This window comes from Gorilla gorilla, chromosome 7 (genome assembly GCF_029281585.2).
Source record: "Gorilla gorilla gorilla isolate KB3781 chromosome 7, NHGRI_mGorGor1-v2.1_pri, whole genome shotgun sequence".
Classification (NCBI taxonomy): Eukaryota; Metazoa; Chordata; class Mammalia; order Primates; family Hominidae; genus Gorilla; species Gorilla gorilla.
In genome coordinates this window covers 149407652-149431084 of record NC_073231.2, presented here as the reverse complement: position 1 = coordinate 149431084, position 23433 = coordinate 149407652, and the positions used below count along the sequence as shown (strand labels likewise).

The following is a 23433-nucleotide window of genomic DNA, read 5'->3' as shown; positions in this document are numbered from 1 at the left end:
CACCTGTCCCTCCATCTCCTGGCCACTCCCTCCCAAAGCTCTGGCCCGCCCTCTTCTTTCCATTGCAAAAGCAAGTCCAGTTCAGGAGGTTTAAAAAGCCAGAAACAGAAACTGCTAGCTCACTATCTGGAGAGGCTACCACCCCACCACTCTGCCTCCTGTTGGCATTGTCCCCATGGGAGCAAGCGTGCAAGCCTGGAATTGTCCAGGAAAGAGGTCCCAGTAGCACCCGGCCCTGCTGCCATGCCCTTTGTCATGTGCTGTCCCGGCCCTCCCCTCACCTCATTCATCCCTGGAATCCCTGCCCCTTGCTCCAGGGACTGTGCCCCTCCCATGATGTTCTGGGGTGGCCAGAGCATGGCTGCCTGGGCTCTGTGGAGCTGTGCCTCAGCATCCTGACAGCCGTATGTGGTCAGCATGGGTGGCCACACTCCCTCCCCTGGACCACCCGTGTTTGCACTGGGGTGAAAGAGGATGGGGTGTAATTACTTGATTACTTCTGGTCAGACTCTGTCCTCGGGGCCCAAGCCACAGGGGAATGGATTCTCCCTGGGTAGTGGCCCCTGACTTTGCCCTCAAAGCTTTAGAAAGTTTCCTGTGGGGCTTGGAGTGCAGGACCCCATAAAAGCCACCACTGAGGGACACTGGGCATTCATAGCCACAAAAGGTCTTTTGGTGCCAGCTGACAGTGGGCATGCGCCCCCCTGCCCCACGCCGCTCTTTCCAAGCGACATTTGCGTCCATCTGGGCTGCCTCGTCCTAGCCTGGCTGCTCAAGCTCTAACTAAGGCAGCCTCTGGCCTCCCTCCCCAGGCCCAGGGCAGAAGCTGGCTGCTGGCCAGCGGTTGTCTTCTGGGTCGGTGGGGGTGGAGTCTGGCTGGTCTGTCCTCCACCCTTTCCGCCTCCTGGCAAGTCCTGAGCTGCACCTCATTGCCCGGCCAAAGGGCAGAGACACGAGCGACTGGGGGCACCTCTGGTGACCAGGACCGGGCTGCGCTCCAAAGAGGCCGTTGGGCCTGGAGTGGGGTTGGGGGTCCGAGAGGAGTTGGGTGACATCCCCCACCCCATCCCGGTCCAGCTGTTTCAGCCCCTCTCGGCGCGCCGATACTATTAGCCCCCATCCGCCCTCCATCGAGTCCCGTGCCGCTCCCAAACCGCACGATAAGCCCCACAGGGAGTGCGCCATAGGCCGGGGCGCGTCACGGGGCCAGGGCGGGGCGGGGCGGGCCGGAGTCCGGACGTCGGGAGCAGGATGGCGGCGGAGCAGGACCCCGAGGCGCGCGCGGCGGCCCGGCCGCTGCTCACTGACCTCTACCAGGCCACCATGGCGTTGGGCTATTGGCGCGCGGGCCGGGCGCGGGACGCCGCCGAGTTCGAGCTCTTCTTCCGCCGCTGCCCGTTCGGCGGCGCCTTCGCCTTGGCCGCCGGCTTGCGCGACTGTGTGCGCTTCCTGCGCGCCTTCCGCCTGCGGGACGCCGGTAGTCCCCCGTCCGCGCGACGAGCCCCCCACGCCCGGCAGAAACCCCCACCTATGGCCGGTGGAAGTCCTTGCCCCCCAGTGGAACCCCCCATGTCCCACGACCGGTCTGTCCCCGCGCTGGTCTCAGCGCAGTTACCTCGTTTCCAGACGTGCAGTTCCTGGCCTCGGTGCTGCCCCCAGACACGGACCCTGCGTTCTTCGAGCACCTTCGGGCCCTCGACTGCTCCGAGGTGACGGTGCGAGCCCTGCCCGAGGGCTCCCTCGCCTTCCCGGGCGTGAGTAGGGGTAAGCGGGCGGCGCGGCGGCCACGGGGTGCTGGGCCGAGCGCGGAGCTGACTTCTCTCCCCGCAGGTGCCGCTCCTGCAGGTGTCCGGGCCGCTCCTGGTGGTGCAGCTGCTGGAGACACCGCTGCTCTGCCTGGTCAGCTACGCCAGGTGGGCTGCGGGCCACTGGCAGGGAGCGTGGGCATGGGATGGGGCCCCAGCGCCGGGGCTCCGTGCTGGACTGTGGCGGCGAGGCTGGCTGCCCAGGGGTCCCAGGACTGGCCTCCCGCCCCCACTGTTCAGGGTGTAAGGAGGGGCTGGGTGAGGGTGGAGCTCCCAGGTTGGAAGTTCCAGGCCCCAGGTAACCGCCGTCTTGGGTGGCCTAGCGACCCTCACCCTGGGACCCCCTGACTCTTGGCTCCCCACAGCCTGGTGGCCACCAACGCAGCGCGGCTTCGCTTGATCGCAGGGCCAGAGAAGCGGCTGCTAGAGATGGGCCTGAGGCGGGCTCAGGGCCCCGATGGGGGCCTGACAGCCTCCACCTACAGCTACCTGGGCGGTGAGTGTCTGGTGCGGGGCAAGGCAAAGGCCGGGAAGGAGGAGCCCCGTCTTGGCCCGAAGTCCCCCAATCCTACCGCCTTCCTCCCCAGGCTTCGACAGCAGCAGCAACGTGCTAGCGGGCCAGCTGCGAGGTGTGCCGGTGGCCGGGACCCTGGCCCACTCCTTCGTCACTTCCTTTTCAGGCAGCGAGGTGCCCCCTGACCCGGTCAGTCCCTCCTCTAAACCCTGCTGTCTCCAGGCGACAGGCCCCAAGCCAGCCCTTGCCCTGGCGAGAGGTGTGCCACCCAGGCAGGTCACCCCAGTGCTGTCCCAGGAAGCTGGCACGCACTGCATTACCTTTGCCCTCAAACTAGGGTGTCCCTGGCTGCTCCCAGGCCTCATCCTGCATTCCTGGCCCCCATTCTTCACCGACTCTGTTCCACAGATGTTGGCGCCAGCAGCTGGTGAGGGCCCTAAGGTGGACCTCGCGGCCAAAGCCCAGGTGTGGCTGGAGCACGTGTGTGCCCACCTGGGGCTGGGGGTGCAGGAGCCGCACCCAGGCGAGCGGGCAGCGTTTGTGGCCTATGCCTTGGCCTTTCCCCGGGCCTTCCAGGGCCTCCTGGACTCCTACAGCGTGTGGAGGTGAGCCCGGGCACTTTAGGGGTGGGCTCAGCAGCACCTCAGCAGCCTCTGACCCCCTTATCCATTCCTGCAGGAGTGGTCTCCCCAACTTCCTAGCAGTCGCTCTGGCTCTGGGAGAGCTGGGCTACCGGGCAGTGGGCGTGAGGCTGGACAGTGGCGACCTGCTACAGCAGGCTCAGGAGATCCGCAAGGCCTTCCGAGCTGCTGCAGCCCAGTGAGTTTCCGGGGGAGGAGGTGTGCCTGGAGGGAGATCCCCGGGGTTTGGGAACGTGGCAGGGAAGGACAGTGAGGTACTCTGCTGAAGTTTCAGCGGTGATACTGCAGGCCGTGGCAGGGAAGTAAGTGGTGGGGCTCCCTAGGAGCTCCCAAGCAGAAGGTGAGCACAGGTGTCCTTGACTGAGGCGGGGCGGGGAGCAGGGGGACACCAGGGTGAATCAGGAAGACCCGAGGGGTGGCCCCCACCCTTTCTCCACCCACGCGGCAGGTTCCAGGTGCCCTGGCTGGAGTCAGTCCTCATCGTAGTCAGCAACAACATTGACGAGGAGGCGCTGGCCCGACTGGCCCAGGAGGTGGGGTGGATGAGTGGGTAGGCGGAGGGTGGCTGGAGGGCTCTGGGGGCCCCTGCAGGTTCTGGCTGGGCTCATTGCCACCTCCTTCCCCACCCAGGGCACTGCCACCCCCTTCCCCACCCAGGGCACTGCCACCTCCTTCCCCCACCCAGGGCACTGCCACCCCCTTCCCCACCCAGGGCACTGCCACCCCCTTCCCCACCCAGGGCAGTGCCACCCCCTTCCCCACCTAGGGCACTGCCACCCCCTTCCCCACCCAGGGCACTGCCACCCCCTTCCTCACCCAGGGCAGTGCCACCTCCTTCCCCACCCAGGGCAGTGCCACCCCCTTCCCCACCCAGGGCACTGCCACCCCCTTCCCCACCCAGGGCACTGCCACCCCCTTCCTCACCCAGGGCAGTGCCACCCCCTTCCCCACCCAGGGCACTGCCACCCCCTTCCCCACCCAGGGCACTGCCACCCCCTTCCTCACCCAGGGCAGTGCTACCTCCTTCCCCACCCAGGGCAGTGCCACCCCCTTCCCCACCCAGGGCACTGCCACCTCCTTCCCCACCCAGGGCAGCTGGGCTCACGGCCACCCCCTTCCCCACCCAGGGCAGTGAGGTGAATGTCATTGGCATTGGCACCAGTGTGGTCACCTGCCCCCAACAGCCTTCCCTGGGTGGCGTCTATAAGGTAGGGACAGTGTCGGGGGCCCAGGTGGGGGCAGGTCTGAGGGATGGTGCTGGGTGGGGGATAAGGACCAGCCAGCTCAACGCCCTCTCCCTGCAGCTGGTGGCCGTGGGGGGCCAGCCACGAATGAAGCTGACTGAGGACCCCGAGAAGCAGACGTTGCCTGGGAGCAAGGCTGCTTTCCGGCTCCTCGGCTCTGACGGTGAGGCCCTCCCATCCCCCCTGCTGTCCACCTTCAAAGCACCAGGGCCCCCCCTTATTCTTGCCCCGCCCACACAGGGTCTCCACTCATGGACATGCTGCAGTTAGCAGAAGAGCCAGCGCCGAAGGCTGGGCAGGAGCTGAAGGTGTGGCCTCCAGGGGCCCAGGAGCCCCGCACCGTGAGGCCAGCCCAAGTGGAGCCACTACTGCGGCTCTGCCTCCAGCAGGGACAGGTGGCTGCCCCACCGCCCTCATCCTGCCCCCCAGCCCCAGTAGAGCCCTGACTGGGGGCCAGCCCCAAGCTTCTCTTTCCTTACCTCCTCCCTGCAGCTGTGTGAGCCGCTCCCATCCCTGGCAGAGTCTAGAGCCTTGGCCCAGCGGTCCCTGAGCCGACTCAGCCCTGAGCACAGGCGGCTGCGGAGCCCTGCACAGTACCAGGTTGGGGGGAGGCCCACCCTGTCATTCTGCCCTGTGCGCCCCTGCCCTCACCCTGCCCACCGCTCCCCTCCTCTGCTCCCTGCAGGTGGTGCTGTCCGAGAGGCTGCAGGCCCTGGTGAACAGTCTGTGTGCAGGGCAGTCCCCCTGAGACTCGGAGCGGGGCTGACTGGAAACAACACGAATCACTCAGTTTTCCCCACAGCTTGTCCTGTGTTGTTTGTGTCGTTTGTTCACCCAGCCCACGGGCTGCGCCTCCCGGGCTGGGGCTGGGCTGGAGTTGGGAATCTGAGCTCGAGGGAGCAGGAAAATTTGCATCCCAGTGAAAGCACAGGCCCTGCCGGGGTGGGAGACAGCCCTGTGCTGAATCCTGAAGGGCAGTGAGGAGTTCCCTGGCTTGGGGTGGGCTGTGGGGAGTCAGAACCCACACTAGAACTACAAAGCCACAGGCAGGGAGGGCTTTGGTGTCTGCCTTGGAGTTGAGGGAGTTGCTGCGGACCTTTCCTTGCTAGAGGCACGCTGGGGACAGGACAGGGTTGGGGGGTAGTGCCAGGTAAGAGGGTCCAGCCGTGGCCCTGGGCTCCCACGCCTGCCTAGGTACTGCCCCCCAGGCTCAGGGTCAGTGAAGACATCTCAAACTCCCCAAGTCAAAAGGGAGTGCTCAGGTGTCTCCTGCCACTGCTGCTGCCAACCCGGCACCACCCTGGCATCTGGCCTCAGGGACACAGCTCCTGACCCAGCAGCCCATGGAAGGAGAGGAAGAATGGGGAAGAAGTTGAAGCTCTAGGAGATGACTCAGCCCCAGACACCTGGCCGGAGTGGCGCTGCACGTGGCTGTGCTGGGCTGGCCCTGCCTCTGCACCAGCAAGTTCCTGATCTCAGGGTTCCGCCAGTTTGGGCAACATGAGCTTCAGAGGAACTGCTTGGGGGAGAGGTTCTAGGCTTGGCAGGAAGTGGAGGCTGGGGGCCTGGGCCTCTTGTCGAAGCAGCCTGAGGTGGCACAGACAGGCAAGGGCGTGGGGGGAATGCTGACCGCTGGGGTGCATCAGGGGCACTTCCGTCTGCCCAGGCATTCCACCAGACCAGCTCATCTGGCTGCCCGGGGTTCAGGGTGGGCAGCACCACTGTGTGGTTGGCTGAGGGTGGAGGGTGGGGACTTGGAGCAGAGGCCCGGTCCAGCCAGCCCCAGGGAGTACGAGCTAGGAGACAGATACAGACTCACACACGTTGGACAGAACACACCACACCCCAGGCACCCCCAGGGCACCTGCGCACTCCGAGGGGCCCAGCCAGGGTGGCTGTATTCTTCCATTCTTGCACTGCTGTAAAGAAATACCTGAGACTGGGTAATTTCTAAGGAAGAGAGGTTTAATTGGCCTGTGGTTCTGCAGGTACAGGAAGCATGGTTGGGGAGGCTTCAGGAAACTTACCGTCTTGGTGGAAGCGGAAGCGGGCAGGTCTTACATGGCCAGAGGAAGGAGTGGGGCGGTGCCACACACTTCCAGACAAGCAGATCTTGAGAACTCTTATCATGGGGACAGCACCAAAGGGGGAAGTTGCCCCCAGGATCCAATCACTTCCCACCAGGCCCCACCTCCAGCACTGGGGATTACGTTTCAACGTGAGATTTGGCCAAGGACCCAGGACCCAGAGGGGCCTGCACAAGCTCTGGAGGGGCCACCGCTCCTCTGGTGTCTTCGCTGCCCCCTCCACACCTCCGGGCTGCCCCAAGCTCACCCAGTCATGCCTGTTCCAAGGTGTCTGACAGAGCCAGTGTGCAGGGGGCGGGGCCAGCCCCTAGCCCCAGGCCCAGTGGGGAGCTGACTGCTGCTTGGGGGCTGAATCGGGCCTCGACTCAGGGCGGGGCCCAGACTCCTGGACCCTGCGAGGACCTCCTCAGAGCTGTCCACAACTGCCCTGAGCCCCCTGGTCAACAGGGGCTGGTAGTCAGGGTGGGGGCCCTTCTCCCCCTTTCTTTATGGATCTGCCAGCTCTTGGGGATCCTGTTCTCAGGGCCCTGGTGGGTAGAGCCACACCACAGGCACTCAGGCTGCAGGTGGCCACTCCCCTCCAGCAGCCCAGGCAGGAGGGCCCCTCAAAGGCCCATTGTAGGCACCTCCGTGTGGCTCCCCAGCCCCCGCAAGCTCATGCTAGCGCACGCCACCACGCCCGTCCGTGGTCCCGCCCGGGGCGGCTTCTAGGTCAGTCCTGGGCACAACTTCGCAGGAGGAGCAGCGGCAGGTGCTGCAGGCAAGGGCCACCATGGCTGGGGGTGTGTGGGGCCGGAGCCGGGCCCGGGAGGCTCCCGTGGGGGCTCTAACCCTGACAGCACTGACTGAAGGAATCCGGGCCAGGCAGGGGCAGCCCCAGGGACCCCCTTCCACAGGCCCTCAGCCCAAGTCCTGGGAGGTCAAACCTGAGGCTGAGCCACAGACCCAGGCACTCACTGCCCCCTCTGAGGCAGAGCCTGGACGTGGGGCCACCGTCCCTGAAGCTGGCAGCGAGCCCTGCTCCCTCAACAGTGCCCTGGAACCAGCCCCTGAGGGGCCCCACCAGGTGAGGGGTGAGGGAAGGGATGTTGTGCGAACCGGCCTGGGGGTCCTGTGGATGGTAGGTGGAAGGCGGGGTGGTGGGGGGGCGGTGCTGGCCCCGGGGGAGGTCAGGGGCTATGGATGGTAGGTGGAAGGCGGGGTGGCCGGGGGGCGGTGCTGGCCCCGGGGGAGGTCAGGGGCTATGGATGGTAGGTGGAAGGCGGGGTGGCCGGGGGGCGGTGCTGGCCCCGGGGGAGGTCAGGGGCTATGGATGCTAGGTGGAAGATGGGGTAGTGGGGGGCGGTGCTGGCCCCGGGGGAGGTCAGGGTCTGTGGATGCTAGGTGGAAGATGGGGTAGTGGGGGGCGGTGCTGGCCCCGGGGGAGGTCAGGGTGAAACAGGCTGGTGAGCAACAGAGGAGCAAGGCATTTTGTAGGAAGCCAGGTGGGAGGCTGAGGGACCAGGAGGAGAGCTAGGAGAGGTTTGGGCACTTCAGATGCCCCACCCATCCTGCCCTAGGTTCCCCAGAGTTCCTGGGAGGAGGGAGTTCTTGCCGACCTCGCGTTGTACACGGCTGCCTGCCTGGAGGAGGCTGGCTTTGCAGGGACCCAGGCGACAGCGCTCACCCTGTCCTCAGCCCTGGAGGCCCGGGGGGAGCGGTTGGAGGACCAGGTCAGCCTCCACCCACTCCATGCCCTACAGAATCCTGCCGGTTCGGGCACCAAGGTGGTGGGAGGGGCCTGGAGAGCGCAGCCTGACCCTGCCATCTTCAGGCTGCTCCTGCCAGGCGGGATCAGGGTGGGGGTGGAGGTGGGGTGCAGGCCAGAGGGGAATGGACAGTGGAGGAGGCCTGACTGCTGAAGTCTGCCTCCCTCCCCACCAGGTGCATGCTCTGGTGCGTGGGCTGCTGGCGCAGGTGCCCAGCCTAGCGGAGGGGAGGCCCTGGAGGGCGGCCCTGCGAGTGCTGAGCGCACTGGCCCTGGAGCATGCGCGGGACGTGGTGTGTGCGCTGCTACCCCGCTCTCTGCCCCCCAATCGGTAACCCAACCGTCCTGGCCCTGCGGTCCCCACGCGGCTTCCTTCCCTCTTCCCGCTTGGCGGTGGAGTCTGGCCCCAGAAGAGGGAGCTGAAAAGGGGCAGGGCCTCCTTATTCCAGCCCCGCGATGACTCGTGCCCGTATCCATTCCTGCTCCCCTCACTTTTAGCTCCGCAAACTCCCCCTACACTCCTGCCGCAGAGTTTCTGATGCTGGGCTCCTCTCTTGGAGCCACCTTCTATCTTCGGGTGGCCTCCCTGGAGACCGTCCTGCGGTTGGCTCCGGAGTGGGGTGAATGAGGCTGGGGGGCTAACGTGCCTGGACACCCCTGGCTCTTTGGTTAATTGGCCCCAGAAGTTATCTTTAGTTTTATTCTCTGTGGCGATTTTTTTCTTTTTAATAATGCCAGGTTTGTTTCACTGTCGCTGACCCAGCGGGACTCCCAGTGGGTCCCCACCCTGCAGCTCAGCTTGAGATAGGCTATGTTGTGGTCTGCACAATTAACACTTCATTTGTTTCTCTGAGATTTGGGGATGGGGGGAGATGGGAGGGGTTTCCTGCCCCTCCCCTGCTGGAGTCCTACTGGCTGCCTCCACCCTGGCTGGGGACTCCCTACATCCCCTGGACACCCACCCATCTCTTGTCTCACACCAGCCCCCTCCAAACCCTCAGGGTAGCAGCCGAGCTCTGGCGCAGCCTAAGCCGTAACCAGCGTGTAAATGGGCAGGTGCTGGTGCAACTGCTGTGGGCGCTGAAGGGTGCTTCGGGGCCTGAGCCCCAGGCACTGGCGGTAGGTGGCTCCAGCCATTACCAGGGTGTGGGGGCGGGGGTGGGGGGTGGCGGGGAGTGGGGAGGATGGGGATAGGGAGTTTGCACCTAGGTAACTGCTCCTGGAATGTCCCACGCGTGTCTGAGGCTGTCCCCATCCTGTTGACAGCACGCCTGTCCCTCTGCTGCCCAGTGCAGCTCCAGGCGTGCCCCAGGCCTGAGTGGGCCACTTGCTTCACAGGCCACACGTGCTCTTGGGGAGATGCTGGCTGTTTCGGGCTGCGTGGGAGCCACGAGGGGCTTCTACCCACATCTGCTGCTTGCGCTGGTCACACAGCTGCACAAGCTGGCCCGCAGCCCGTGCTCCCATGACATGCCCAAGATTTTGGTTCTGTCCCACCGAGGGCCACCACACAGCCATGCCAGGTGAGAGGCAACACCAGGTTACGTGGGGCGGGCCAGCATGCTGTCACCCTCTCAGCTCCCACTGCCCACCTGCTCACTGTCCCCACCACCAGCTGCGCCGTGGAGGCCCTGAAGGCCCTGCTCACCGGGGATGGAGGCCGCATGGTGGTCACGTGCATGGAGCAGACAGGAGGCTGGAGGAGGCTGGTGGGAGCCCACACCCACCTGGAGGGCGTCCTGCTGCTGGCCAGGTGAGGAGGGTGAGGAGGGGCACCAGGTGAGGAGGGTGAGGAGGGGCCCCAGGGTGTCACACCAGGAAGAGAGTCGTTGCTGGCCAGGTGCTGGGCAGGGGGACAGGGAAAAGGCAGGGGCATGAGGGTGGTGTTGGGATGGGGTCTTCTCGAGGAGTAAGGCCGCCAAACGGAGCGAGAGCTCCCATTTCCACCCACCCCAGTGCTATGGTGGCACATGCCGACCACCACCTGCGAGGCCTCTTCGCAGACTTGCTTCCTCGGCTTCGCAGCGCGGACGACCTGCAGCGTCTCACGGCTATGGCCTTCTTCACAGGGGTGAGCCTGCTTCCCGGATGGGTGGTGAAGGGTGACCCTGGACTTGATCCCTGAATCGCAGCGGCCTGCACGGGGACCGCGGGCGTGCTGACCCCATGTGCCTCGCCTAGCTGTTGCAGAGTCGGCCCACCGCACGGCTCCTGCGGGAGGAGGTCATCCTGGAGCGACTCCTCACCTGGCAGGGAGACCCCGAACCCACTGTGCGGTGGTTGGGCCTGCTGGGCCTGGGCCACCTCGCGCTGAATCGCAGGAAGGTGAGAGAAGGGGAGGGGTGGAGAGGGGCTTGGCCCGGTCGCGGCGAGGTCTGCAAGAGGCTGACCCCGAGTCCCAGCAGGTGCGGCACGTGAGCACGCTGCTGCCGGCGCTCCTGGGCGCACTGGGCGAAGGCGACGCGCGGCTCGTGGGTGCAGCGCTGGGCGCCCTGAGGAGGCTCCTGCTGCGGCCCCGGGCGCCTGTGCGGCTCCTGAGCGCGGAGCTGGGACCGCGCCTCCCTCCGCTACTGGACGACGTGAGCAAACGCCCCGCCTCCGGGCCCCGCCCCTCCCGCTGTCACCGCCCCCGCCCCTCCAGTTTCTCCCTGCCAGGCTCCGCCCCCGTCTCTCTCCCTCCCAGGCCCCGCCCTCTCAGGCCCCGCCCCGCCCCTCCAGTCTGTCCCTCCCAGGCCCCGCCCCCAGTCTCTCCCTCCCAGGCCCCGCCCCGCCCCTCCTGTTTCTCCCTCTCATGCCCTGCCCCCAGTCTCTCCCTCCCAGGCCCCGCCCCCAGTCTCTCTCTCCCAGGCCCCGCCCCGCCCCTCTAGTTTCTCCCTCCCAGGCCCCGTCCCCCCAGTCTCTCCGTCCCAGATTTCTTCCTTCCTGACCGCCCCCGCCCCTCCCGCCTGCTGTCGCCCAGCTCCGCCCCTCCAAGGCCGTGTCCCGCCAAGCTCCTCCCCGCTAGACTTTTCCTTCCGGACCCCATCCCTTCAAGCCCCACCCCCTGCAGGGGCTCTCCAGGCTTCCCAACCAGGTCCAGCTCCAGGCCCTGTTCCCTGTCCCCAGATCACACCGAGTCAGCAGCCTTCCCTAGACCCGCCGCTTCCTCGCTCCGCGCTGGCCGCCCCCTCCCACCCTTGCAGCCCCTCTCAGTCTCCGCCTGCCCTGACTGCGCCCTCCCACGCAGACACGGGACTCAATCCGCGCCTCGGCCGTCGGGCTCCTTGGGACTCTGGTGCGCCGGGGCCGGGGCGGGCTCCGGCTGGGGCTCCGCGGCCCACTGCGGAAGCTGGTGCTGCAGAGTCTCGTGCCGCTGCTGTTGCGCCTGCATGACCCCAGCAGGGACGCTGCTGAGGTCAGCAGCCCCCCACACCATCCCACCCCTATGCCATCCAACACTCACCACTCCCACCGTGCCTCCCCTCCGACAATGACAGGTCAGGGACTCACCCATCCCAAGGACCTCAGTGGCTTGTGTGACAGGCGGCCAGGTTACTACTGCTCTTCCCTTGAGCAGATTCAATCCGGCCTCCTGCCCTGGGCTTTTCTGCCCTTCACCCGATGCCCTTGCTCCTCCTCTTCCCACCCCACCTTTTGCCTTTCTACTTCCTGGACCCCTGACCCGGCTCCCTTTCCCTATCCCAGAGCTCAGAGTGGACCCTGGCCCACTGCGACCACGCCTTTTGCTGGGGCCTGCTGGAGGAGTTGGTCACCGTAGCCCACTATGACAGCCCCGAGGCCCTGAGCCACCTCTGCTGCCGCCTGGTCAGTAGGGGAAGCAAGGTGTCCGCAAGGGGGTGTGATCAGCAGCCCACTTGTTCCAGGGTTCACCGGGGCCCCCAACCGTTTCTACTGCAGCCAAACCACATAGGCTACTGGTGGGGCAAGTCCAAGGCCTGCGACCATGCCACCTGCCCTGGGGGCTCCCCTGGAACCCCGGCCCCTGGATTCAGCTCTGCAGCCTCCTCCGCACTCAGGATCAGCCCTCCTGTCCTGCCACTAGCCCTTTTGTTCCCAGGTTCAGCGATACCCAGGCCACGTGCCCAACTTCCTGAGCCAGACCCAGGGCTACCTGCGGAGTCCACAAGACCCCCTGCGCCGGGCAGCCGCTGTGCTTATAGGTGAGGCCACCCGGGGTCACACTGCCCCTGGCACCGGGGCTTTGGGAGCTGGGCCAGCCTCCCCCTGGGGGGCTGTGGGGCCTGCACTCATGCATCTGCTGTGGTTCAGGCTTCCTTGTCCACCACGCCAGCCCCGGCTGTGTCAACCAGGACCTGCTGGACTCCCTGTTCCAGGGTGAGGCCCCACCTTGCCAGGGGATGGTGTCCTGGAGAGGTGGCTGGTGCTAGGGCGGAGTGGACGGGAGCGGTGGGTGGAGGGCCAGGGGCCCGGGCACTCGGCCCTCCTGGGCTCCTGGGCTCCTGGGCTCCCCAGCCTGAGCCGCGATCTCCTCGCAGACCTAGGGCGGCTGCAGAGCGACCCCGAGCCGGCCGTGGCCACGGCAGCGCACGTGTCCGCCCAGCAGGTGGCGATGCTGGCCCGTGCCCTTCTCCGTATCGCCCCGCGCCCCGCCCGGCCCCCACCAGTCTTCGCCGACAGCCCCTTCCAGCGCCGGAGCGTCGCGGGCCGCTGGGGCTGCTCTGGACCCCGCCGAGCCTGAGGCTCGGGGCTGGGGCCCGAGGGCCAGGGACCGACTCGGGCACCCCACGCGCATAGCAGCCTGTCCCCGCCCTGACGGAGGGGCTCCCTGGGCCTGGTGTTGGACGCCAATGCCCTCCCCCACCCCCCACCCCCGCAACCCCTCTTCAGGCACCCACCTCCCTGATGGCGACAGAGGGGGACAGCCAGCACCCATCTGTCCCCGTCAGGGCTCTTGTTCTCACAGCCCCTGGAGCATGCCCCATGCCCCAACCTTGGGCCTGGCTCCTGGCCCAGATGGCACCTGGCCTCTTGAGTCTGCTGGGGAACCCCAAAGTTGGTGGTCCCATAGGCTGCCCTCCTGGGTCTCCACCTCATGCCTGGACAGGACGCTGTGGCCTGTCCGGGCCTTGGCCAGCCCTGCAGCTGCACCCCCGATCCTCATCCCTCACCCCATTCCCTGCCAGCATCCTAAGGCTCCTGGCGGGCATCCTCTCTGCTCAAAAGTATTGACCTGTCTCCCGGCCACACCTGCCATGCCCTCTCAGCCAGGCCATCATCACCCCCTGTTCATTATGTCAGGCCTCATGGGAGCCTGGCCTTCTCCAGAAGCTGGCCCCGGCGTCCTCCCAAGCTGGACCACGTAGGCCCCGGATCACACCTGGGGGTCCAGATGTAGGGATCCCTTGTGCACGCCCAATCAGACCGAGCACCTGTAACACTACCCCAACACCTCTCCCAGGGCTGAATGAGGAACGCGCCACTGGACACATGAGGAAGAGGCTGCTCTGGGAGCTGCTGATGCTGTGACCTCACCTCTCTGGCTTTGGGCGGCAGGTCCCTGCACCTAGGATGCCTGCCTGGAAATGTCCTTGCATTCGTGGCCTCCTTCGCAGCGTCCTCCTCAGAGAAGCCTCTGCGAGTGCACAGGGAGTGTGCGCAGCCTTGTGAAGGGCTGGGACCACTTGCCCAGACTGGGGCCCCTCGGGCACAGGCGTGGGGTCCTACTGACCTGTCTCCCCAGCTCCCACACAGAAAGCATCTAAAATAAACACACATGGATGGAAAGCGTTGGGCATCTGTTTTGAGTGTGGTTATGGGAGCTGACCCTGGTCCAAGATCTGGCTCAGGCTGGGGTAATAGGCCATAGTCCCTGATATGGCCCTAGGTAAAGAGTCAGTTTGGCAGCAGGGTTAAAGGTCAGGCAGGCTCCAGGCACAGGCTATGGCCAGGTCAGGTTGGGTTAACCCTAAGACAGAGAAGCTGCGCTCTGGTCTAACAGGCATGGAATGGATGGGGTTAGAGCTGTCAGCACTGGGGTGAGTGTCTCTTTGCAGGTCATATGCAGGAAGCTGAGGATCAGGTCAAGGGCCTGGGTCTTTGTGGAGTCAGGGGCAAGGTTTGGTGGATGAGTTTGGAGCCTCCACAGCAGATACCAAAACGGGATTCAACATACCAGAAACAGATCAAGAGAGGGCCAGAGAGGCCAGAGGCCACCAGACGCCCGGTGAAGATCAGATAGATGGAAGCCCCACGGACGTCTGTGCTAGCCTTCAGGAAGCTCTCAAGCCAGCCATCTGTCCGAGGTCCGCACCTCCCAGGACGGGCTAGGAGCACCCATGGGGGGCACACCCTCGGCACTGGCGGGGACGGGTTTCAGGACACAGCCACATGGATCCTCTCAGTAGCAGCCCCGAAGAGGGAAGCAAGCCCGGCCTCCTTGCTCACCCTGCAACCAGGAGCCAGACCCCAGGGCAAGCATGTGCTGCCCACCTAGCACAGGCTTGCCCACACCCCACAGCACGCTGGACAGTCTGGTGGGCAAACCCAACGTGATGCCATGCTCACCCCAGATGGGGGCTGAGGCGGGGAGCTGGCTGTGGTGGGCAGGCAGCACCCCTGCGCTCCTCCCCCTCCCTCATGGTGCCCGGGAGAGTCCGCGCCGTCCTGCGGCAGGCTGTGTGCAGCACAGGCGGGCTTGCATCACACAGCTCCCTGTTAGGAGTGTGTCCAGCCCCGCCTTGCTCTGGCACTGCCCAGAACCTGGTTGCCCTGCCAGGAGTGAGGTTCATGCAAAGTCCACATGGCCTCTAGAGTGTGACTCTTCCCTGCTGGAATTCCTGGGAGGCTCCAGGTGGCACAGTGGGCTGGTCCCTCCATGGGGATGCTGTGTCCCCAGGGTCCATCAGATCCACCTGCAGAGAGCCCACCCCAGGGCAAATATTCCAACGGGGTCTAAGATTGGAGGGCAAGAGGGCAGGTGCACCCTGACACTCGTTCCCTTTCCACCTCCAGCCAGCAGGCTGGGACAGTCTTGGCCTTGATGCCCAATCTCTAATGGGCCACGTTGCCAGAGAGCTCATTGGTGGTGCAGCTCTCAAGATGGGGCTCAGGTGTAGCCTGTCGCATGGCATGGCCTTGCCGGTCTCAGGGCCCCGAGGCTGTACCTTGTGTGCCTGCCTTTCCAAATGCTTTATAGGACCCGGGCTACTCCCACCCCACTCACCCTTTCAAGTCACCCGAAAGGGTTTTCAAAGGAGGACCATGAGTCTGAGAGGTGTTGAGTTTGTTCCTACACTGTGGGTGGGAGTGTCTAGGAGATTCTGTAACTTGGATCTGAGATACTGGAGTTTGTTTTGTCTCCTGTTTCAATGTTAATGTCACTATTCATAGCAATACCCCATCTCTACCAAAAATGAAAAAATTAGCCAGGACTGGTGGTATGCGCCTATCGTCCAGCTACTCAGCAGGCTGAGGCGGGAGAATTCCTTGAGCTCAGGGGATCGAGGCTGCTGTGAACCATGATTGTCCCACTACACAGCCTGGGCGACAGAGCAGGACCCTGTCTCTTTGAAAAAAAAAAAAAAAAAGGCTGGGAGCGGTGGCTCACGCCTGTAAACCCAGCACTTTGGGAGGCGGAGGCGGGTGGGTCACGAGGTCAGGAGAACGAGATCATCCTGGGTGACACAGTGAAACCCCTGCAGTGAGCCGAGATGGCACCACTGCACTCCAGCCTGGGTGACAGAGCGAGACTCCATCTCAAAAAAAAAAAAAAAAAAAGTCTGCTGGGTGCGGTGGCTCACACCTGTAATCCCAGCACTTCGGGAGGCCAAGGTGAGTGGATCAAAAGGTCAAGAGATCGAGACCATCCTGGCCAACATGGAGAAACCCCATCTCCAGTAAAAATGCAAAAATTAGCTGGGTGTGGTGGTGCGCTCCTGTAGTCTCAGCTACTCGGGAGGCTGAGGCAGGAGAATTGCAGGAGGTGGAGATTGCAGTGAGCCGAGATCACGCCACTGCACTCCAGCCTGGCGACAGAGAGACTCCGTCTCAAAAAAAAAAAAAAAAAAAAAAGTCACTGTTGGGCCTGGATACTAGGTTTTCTGGTGGATTTAATGTCCCAGTTGTAGCCAAATCCACTGTTCCTTCTCTTTTGCAAGCTCTGCAAGTTGTGTGGCCATTGTGTGCCCTGACAGAAGTGGGGAAGGCTGGCGACCATGTGCAGGTAGACTGGTCCCCACCAAGGAAGGTTGTCGACTCTCCCAGGAACAATCACTCCCTGGCCACGTCAAGTGTTGCGTGTCCCTCCCTGGACGTGGAGGCCACAGCTGCTGAGCTCCTGCAAGTAAGCAACTGGATGTGACCCTGGACCTGCTTAATTCCCACAGGCCGGAGACTTCCTCTCTCCAGGCTCTTAGCTCAGGCAAGCAGATGTGGGTGAAATGTACCAAAGGTCAGTTTCTTTAGTACTGCTTCCCCAGGAACCTCCTGTGTGGCCCCAGGAGGGCAGGGCCTGTCATCAGTCACACCTGCACCCCTAAAGCCCCTGTGGACCGACGATGGCTACACCCTTCAGCACACGCCTCAAGCTCCCTGAAGCAGAGGTTCCTGCCATGCCTCAGCCACGGACACTTCTGGTGGAACTGTCTCACCTAAATCGCCCTGCCCTTCCTCACAGGCAGAGAAACACACAGGCAGGGGTGGGCAGGGCCATGGGCCCATTACTCTAGAGAGCGGCCAAGCCCAGCATGGGGCTCCCCTTAGCTCCAGGGTGCAAAAGAAGTCGGGCAATGCAGACATCACCTGCACTTGGCCCTGATGTCCCTCCTGATCATGCATGGGTACTGTCCCCACCCCTACCCACCCTACCCCAGATCCAGGACCCCTCAAAAACTCTGCTACCAGCCTTTCCTTCGTATGCCACCTTTATTGTGTTTCCCCAACTCCTGGGCCCCATGGTAGACGGGCCACATGGCTACTGGGCTCCTGGCCTTCCTAGGGCTAGCAGCTGGTGGGCGAACACTCTGCCCTGCTGGAGAGCTGCCAGGCCATGCCCGGGCACGGGCTAGTGGGGCTCCTGGCTCAGTCCTGATAGCAGTGCCAGGGAGGCGTAGAGTGCACACATGCGGCCCTGGGCCTGCGGCTCCCAGCACACGTGGGGAGTGTCCTCCCCCAGCTCCAGGCCGCACTCGTCCAGCAAGACCCAGGCCGGTGCCCCTTCGCCCCAGCTGCTCCCCAGGAGCCTGGGGGGCAGGGACATGGTGCTGCGCTCCTGCCACGGGGCACTCTGCTCCAAGAGGCTGCCCACCTGCCAAGACGGCAGGAGTGTGTCAGATGGGGAAACCTGGGCATCTCGTGCCTGCCTATGCCACCCCTTCCCAGGTGCCACAGGGCCCCTTCCACTGGCTCAGCCCATCCTCCTGCAGCCCGAACCCAACCCTCTCACCAGCTCAAGCGGCCCCAACAGGGTCTGCGACTGCAGCGCCTCCGCCAGCAGCTTGTGCTGCGTTTCACTCAGCACTGGGAGAGAGTCAGGTAAAAGGCGGTTTCTGAAGGCCCACCGGGAAAGCCCACCTCCCTCCCTCCCACCCCCCGCCACCTGCCCCCAGCAGCCGCTCACTGGTCAGTGCCCCCAGCAGGTAGACAACAGGGATAGCGAGTTCCGGCACCAGCATTCCGGAGGAGAACACCAGGCACTCCAGGACAGCACCTGCTGGACCGTCCAGGGGCTCCACCGGCCCAAGGCTCTGGCCCTGCTCCAGCTGTGGGCACGGGAAGGGCAGGTGAGCCTGGCTGGCTGGGCAGGCCTTGTGTGCCCCGGGCACCCTCCCCCGCTCACCGCCTCCTCCAAGGCTCGCAGGGCCAGCTGGTCCTGCAGCACCCCCTCCAGGCCCTCCAGCAGCAGCTGGCACAGCTCTCTGTCCAAAAGCTCCAGTTCCTTGGAGATGGTCTCCACCTCTGCCCGTAGGCCCTGGAAGTCTTCAGTGAACGCCCCCTCCGCAGGGACCCCATCTGTAGGGACAGAAGGGCTGGCACTGCCCGGGTGCTTACAGGATCCTGGAAAGCCTTGGTCAGGACAGGCAGACCCCAGGGGGCAGGAGAGCCCACCAAAGGTCCCCGGGGCGGTCAGGAGGGCACTGACCTGTCAGGAAGTTGTGGAGGCACCTCATCATGGAGAGGCCAGAGGGCAGCTGCGGCCAGGCGCCTTCGCTCGTGGAACGCTTGTGGCCTGGGCAGGGGCATGGGAGGGCAGGGCTGGTCAGTGCCGGGGAAGGGTGTCTGAGCCAGAGAGGGCTGAGGCCTTCCCCGGGCCGTCACAGCCCCGGTCACCACCGCCAACACTGGCAGCCCAGGGCAGGAAGGGAGGCTGGGGAGGCCCAGGGTCAGCTGTCCTGTGTTGCCCCTTGTGTGTGTATGGGGGGTGCCCACCGCCTCAGGGGGCTGCCCGGCCTCCCTGTGCCCTGAGAACATGAGGAGAAGGCCTCAACTGCCCAGGGAGTGTGCTTTTCCCACCGGACACCCCATGCTGGGGGCTCTTGGCTCTCACCTGTCGGGGGTGGCTGGAAGGTCCTCTGCTTCTTATCCGGGAAGAGAAGGACGTCTGGCAGCCAGACGGGAGCAGACAGAGACGGGCATGTCACCTAGATCCCAGCATCCCCTCCCCTCCCCTACTAGGAACTCCCCTGTCCAGCTCAGGCCCTGCCCAATCACCCACACACCAGAGCACAGGACCTCAGCCACCTGCCAGACACAGGACGTTGTTCAGCCAGGGGCCCACGGCAGCCCAAGCTGGCGGGTAGCTCTCCTCAGGCCTCCCTGCTTCTCTGCCAGGGCCTGGGCCCGAGACACCCCCAACTCCAGCTCACCCAAGTCAGAGTCAATAACCAGCTGGGCCACCCGGAATGCGAGGATGCTGCCTGAGGGGATGGTGACCGTCTTCTTCTGGCTCAGGTGGCCCTGGCCCTCACCCTGAGGCATGGAGATGGGCTCGGGGCTGGGCCCTGGCACTGGACCGTGGGGTGCGGGTGCGGGCTGGGTGCGGGTGCGGGCCGGGTGCCGGGGACAGGCCCGCTGCCAGGTGACTTCGGCTCCGCAGCCAAGCGCAGGGCTGGGAGCTGCTCCGAGGGGCCTTGGCGGAGCCCAGCCCGCCGCCTCCGTCACCCGCCGCCGCATGCCCACGTGGGGGGCCAGGTGTGGCCTGGGGCTGGCTACACACCTGCAAGCACATGGCTCCGGGCAGGGAAAACCGGCCCGAGCCCTCCCGCTTGTGGGTGCGCGTGACTTCCACCTCCTTCTGTGTCTGCAGCACCTCGGTCACCACGTACACGTTGTCCCCGCGGCTGCGCAGCTGCTGCAGGACTTTGTGTTCTGGCTGCCGCAGGTGCCTGTGTCCGAGGAGCAGCAAAGCTTGCTGGGCCGCAGCCCCTGAAGGCGTCTTCCCTCCCCTGACAGCCCCACGCCACCGGGGGAGGTGGTGCAGAGGGGCCCTCCAGAGGTCTGTGGGTGCCGGGGCACCGGCAGCCTCTCCGTGCGCTCCCCACGGGGACGGGACCCCATGAGGAAAGGTGGACTCGGGGACTCCAAGTCCAGACTCGAGGCGCGGCCCCCTCACTTGGGCCCCCGGGTTCACACCACCCCTTGTCCTCACAGCAGCCTGAGGCTCAGTCTGGTCCTTAGGATCCAGTCCTGGCAGCGGAGGCCCCAGATGATCCCTGCAGCTTCCTTCCTGCAAGCCGGTTCTGGCCACAGCGCTCTTTTGCCTCTGGGACTTTCCTGATGCCCCAAGGTTGTGACCTTCCCAAGAGCAAGGCTGGGACCCGGCACAGTGGCTCACCCCTGTAATCCCAGCACTTTGGGAGGCCGAGGCAGGAGGACTGCTTGAGGCCAGGAGTTCAAGACCACCCAGGCCAAGATAGCAAAACCTCACCTCAAAAAATAATTTAAATAAATAAATAAAAAAAAGCAGGGTTGCTTGGGGTGGGTGGGGCCCTGCCCTGCCCTGCCCTGCCCTGCCCTGCCCTGCCCTGCCCTGCCCTGCCCTCTTCGGGCCCACCTCTCATGGAGCAGAGTCTGCCAGGTGTTAGGGTCCACACTCAGCGAGTACACATTCATTGAGGTGCTGGAGCTGTCAGACACCGCGGCCCCGCCTGCGATCTTTGCCTGTCCTGGGGCTGCCAGCTCCACGCTGCCCTGTATCTGCCCATCCATGGCATCGTAGAAGTGGAAGCTCCTGCCACGCTGCACGTCTAAAGCAAGGCCAGACCTGAGGCTGTGCCCAGCGCCCCGCCTCTCCCCCGCCCCCACCAGCCCTGTCCCAGCCCCAGGGCAGAGGGACCTTTGGAAAGGCCCTGGCCTCTGGAAGAGAGGCCCAGAACTAGAGGCTGCAGAGCCCGGTGGGTGGCTGGCCCCAGCCCGCTCCCCTCTCCCATCCAGCCTCCCTGGGGCTCTGCCTCAGCACCACATCAGGCACCTGGTTCCGGGGCATCCGGCTCCAGGATGTCCTTGATAGACAGGTTGACACACTTATAACGGGGTTTCCAGAACCATGAGCTTGAGGGCTTCCTGACCACCAGGCAGTAGGGCTGGAAGCCAGTGGAGCTCTGCAGGCTGGTCACAGGGATGAACTCCCCACCATGGTCCAGCTCCTGGACCACTCTCCGGACTACCCGCTCAAAGGCCGACCCCATGCTCCTGAGGAGGGGAAATGGGTCAGGCATTGTGCTCTCGGGGCGGGCGGGAGGGAGTGGGAGAAGGGTCAGTACCTGGATGTCTCCCATGATGGGGGACTCCTTCCCTCCAGAACAGCCCTGCCCAGCTCAGCCTGGGATGCTTCCACTAGCAGAAAGCTTCTGTCCCTGGCCCTCCCCAACACAGAATTACAGTGTTCTCCCTGTTGTCTATGGTACCATGAGCACCTCCAGCCAGGGACAGTGGGGCCTGATGCCCAGACCTGCTCTAACACAGAGGGCTCTGTCCACTAGAATGGCTGCCTCTGGCTGGGAAGAAACAAGCTGTCACCTCCTGAGCATGGCACAGGGACCCACTGCAAAACCCAGCCAGAGTGTCACCAGGGACCCACTGCAAAACCCAGCCAGAGTGTCACCAGGGACCCACTGCAAAACCCAGCCAGAGTGTCACCAGGGACCCACTGCAAAACCCAGCCAGAGTGTCGCCCCACCCCAGCTGCGTCCTCCAGGGCCTTCTCTGTGCCTGGAGCTCCATGAGCCACCTGTCCAAGGCTGAGGCTTTGGGGGTCAGAGGCCATAGCGGGCCTCCGCTGGGATATGGGTCACCTGGGCCACTGTGGAGGGGCTGCAGCTGCCCCAGGAAGCCTCTGAGTGCTGGGTCTGCTGAAAGTGGAGGCTGGGCCCAGAAGGCAGCTGGGGGCGGGACCAGCACCGGCCCGGGAACCTGGATGGCGAACCTGGGAGTCAAGCCCAAGCCCAGGTCCAAAGGCCGGGCCCCTGGGCAGGCCAGGGGCAGCCTTTCCGGAAGCCTGGAGCTTCCGCCCCCGTGTGCGGCGCGGGGCCTTCTGGGCGAACGCTGGGGCAGCAGGACCAGCATCCCCCACCCGGGAGCCAGCGGCCGGCCCCACTCGGGAGCTCCAGCCAGGCCGGGGGAGGGGGCGGGGCGCAGCTCACCGTGACCGTCGGCGCCCCAAGGGTGGCGCGTCTGGCGCGTCTGCTCTCCCTGGGAGCCGTCCGGCGAGCAGGAGCTGGAGGTGCCCAGAGCTATAAGTGAAACTGCAACCTGACGCAGGGCCCGCCCAGGACGCCCTCCCGGAACCGTCCCGGAGAGCCCGCCCCGGCCCCCTTCCTGCCCCCTCTTCCCGCCAGCCCGCCTGGAGCACCAGCCTCGCGCGTCCGGAGGAACCTTGGCTTGGCGCCCCATCCTGGTAGCCTCAAACTTCATAGCACTTTGTGGTTTTTCTTAAAACTCTGAGCCTGTGCCCGGGCGGATCACCTGAGGTCGGGAGTTCAAGACCAGACTGACCAACATGGTGAAACCCCGTCTCTACTAAAAATACAAAATTAGCCGGGCGTGGTGGCGCATGCCTGTGATCCCAGCTACCTGGGAGGCTGAGGCAAGAGAATCACTTGAACCTGGGAGGTGGAGGTTGCAGTGAGCCGAGATCATGCCATTGTACTCCAGCCTGGGCGACAGAGCGAGACTCCGTCTCAAAAACAAACAAGCAAACAAACAACTCTGGGCCTGTGCCGAAGGGTCTGGGCAGATCTTCCAAAGATGTACAAAATGTAGAAATTGCCCTCAAGCAAATGCAAAGATGCTCGACACCCTTAGTCATCAAGGAAATGCAAATGGAATCCACAGAGAGATACTGCACACTGACAAAGATGGTCGTATTACTAAAGGTGAATAACCAGCGCGGGGGGCACGTGGAGTCACCGGAACGTTTGTGCAATGCTGGTGGGAATGTCAACCCGTGCGGCCCTCTGGAATAAGCCTGGCAGCTCCTCCAAGAGTTACCGTGTGACCCAGCAATTCCACTCCTAGCTCCACCCACAGGAATTGAAAGCAAAGACGCAAACAGATGCCTGTGCACCAAAGTTCATGGCAGCATCCTTCGCCATAGTGGCAGCATCCGTCATCACAGCGGCATCATCCTTCATCATAGCGGCAGCATCCTTCGCCACAGCGGCAGCATCCGTCGTCACAGCGGCATCATCCTTCACCACAGCGGCAGCATCCGTCGTCACAGCGGCAGCATCCTTCGCCACAGCGGCAGCATCCTTCGCCACATCCGTCATCACAGCGGCAGCATCCGTCGTCACAGCAGCATCATCCTTCGCCACAGCGGCAGCATCCTTCGCCACAGCGGCAGCATCCGTCGTCACAGCGGCATCATCCTTCGCCACAGCGGCAGCATCCGTCGTCACAGCGGCAGCATCCGTCGTCACAGCGGCATCATCCTTCGCCACAGCGGCAGCATCCTTCGCCACAGCGGCAGCATCCGTCGTCACAGCGGCAGCATCCGTCGTCACAGCGGCAGCATCCTTCGCCATAGCGGCAGCATCCTTCGCCATAGCGGCAGCATCCTTCGTCATAGCGGCAGCATCCTTTGCCATAGCGGCAAGGTGGAAACCCTGTCCATCCACTGAGGCGTGCATAGACTAAACATGGCCAGTCCAGGCACTGGAATCCAGGCCGTAGAACGGCGCCCACGGTCAAAAGGAATGAGACCCTGATGCACTGGGCGACACAGACGGGCGACACAGACTTGGAGACATCATGCTAAGTGAAAAGCCAGGCACACGGAGCGGACGGCGTGATCCTGCTCACATGATGTGTCCCGAATGGGCACGTCCAGAGGGAAGAAGGGAGATGGCTCTGCCGGTGCCCGGGACGGGGGTTGGGAGCGACGGTTGCTGGTTTGGGGTTTCTTTCTGGGGTGAGGAAGTGTTTTGATATTGGCCGTT

At 64.3% G+C, this 23433-nt stretch overlaps 3 protein-coding genes and 1 pseudogene across 8 annotated transcripts; 3 read left to right on the top strand and 1 right to left on the bottom strand.

Annotated features, from left to right (window-relative positions):
* The first annotated feature begins 871 nt into the window (after positions 1 to 871).
* On the top strand, positions 872 to 5005 carry NAPRT (nicotinate phosphoribosyltransferase). Of its 3 annotated transcripts, XM_055348440.2 has the most exons (13): positions 928 to 1477; positions 1627 to 1754; positions 1831 to 1913; positions 2171 to 2301; positions 2393 to 2508; positions 2728 to 2924; positions 2998 to 3138; positions 3409 to 3493; positions 4088 to 4168; positions 4265 to 4367; positions 4445 to 4599; positions 4697 to 4804; positions 4890 to 5005. In XM_055348440.2, the coding sequence occupies exons 1-13, from the start codon at positions 1252 to 1254 to the stop codon at positions 4950 to 4952; spliced, it is 1617 nt and encodes a 538-aa protein (XP_055204415.1). In that variant the 5' UTR covers positions 928 to 1251; the 3' UTR covers positions 4953 to 5005. The 3 variants fall into 3 exon arrangements, 2 of the variants coding, with proteins under 2 accessions (XP_055204416.1, XP_055204415.1); XR_008667742.2 differs by lacking the exon at positions 4445 to 4599 and having other exon boundaries at positions 872 to 1477; XM_055348441.2 differs by lacking the exons at positions 4445 to 4599; positions 4890 to 5005 and having other exon boundaries at positions 872 to 1477; positions 4697 to 4834.
* Positions 5006 to 6956: 1951 nt separating this feature from the next.
* MROH6 (maestro heat like repeat family member 6) lies at positions 6957 to 13777 on the top strand. Of its 3 annotated transcripts, none has more exons than XM_055348423.2 (14): positions 6957 to 7357; positions 7851 to 8003; positions 8215 to 8369; positions 9040 to 9157; positions 9377 to 9561; positions 9654 to 9791; positions 9995 to 10109; positions 10220 to 10363; positions 10444 to 10617; positions 11265 to 11432; positions 11723 to 11842; positions 12096 to 12198; positions 12308 to 12373; positions 13458 to 13777. In XM_055348423.2, the coding sequence occupies exons 1-14, from the start codon at positions 7064 to 7066 to the stop codon at positions 13523 to 13525; spliced, it is 2001 nt and encodes a 666-aa protein (XP_055204398.1). In that variant the 5' UTR covers positions 6957 to 7063; the 3' UTR covers positions 13526 to 13777. The 3 variants fall into 3 exon arrangements, with proteins under 3 accessions (XP_055204398.1, XP_055204397.2, XP_055204399.1); XM_055348422.2 differs by having other exon boundaries at positions 12535 to 13777; XM_055348424.2 differs by lacking the exon at positions 12308 to 12373.
* On the top strand, positions 12887 to 13777 carry LOC129524085 (splicing factor 3A subunit 2-like; annotated as a pseudogene).
* Positions 13778 to 16902: 3125 nt separating this feature from the next.
* GSDMD (gasdermin D) lies at positions 16903 to 23129 on the bottom strand. Of its 2 annotated transcripts, XM_055348420.2 has the most exons (12): positions 21637 to 23129; positions 21289 to 21406; positions 20466 to 20686; positions 20049 to 20241; positions 19212 to 19380; positions 18862 to 18964; positions 18543 to 18596; positions 18138 to 18224; positions 17835 to 18007; positions 17616 to 17757; positions 17442 to 17515; positions 16903 to 17303 (listed from the first exon to the last, which is right to left on the bottom strand). In XM_055348420.2, exons 1-12 carry the CDS (start codon positions 21905 to 21907, stop codon positions 17061 to 17063), a joined length of 1848 nt encoding a protein of 615 aa, XP_055204395.2. In that variant the 5' UTR covers positions 21908 to 23129; the 3' UTR covers positions 16903 to 17060. The 2 variants fall into 2 exon arrangements, with proteins under 2 accessions (XP_055204395.2, XP_055204396.1); XM_055348421.2 differs by lacking the exon at positions 21289 to 21406.
* Positions 23130 to 23433: the final 304 nt, after the last annotated feature.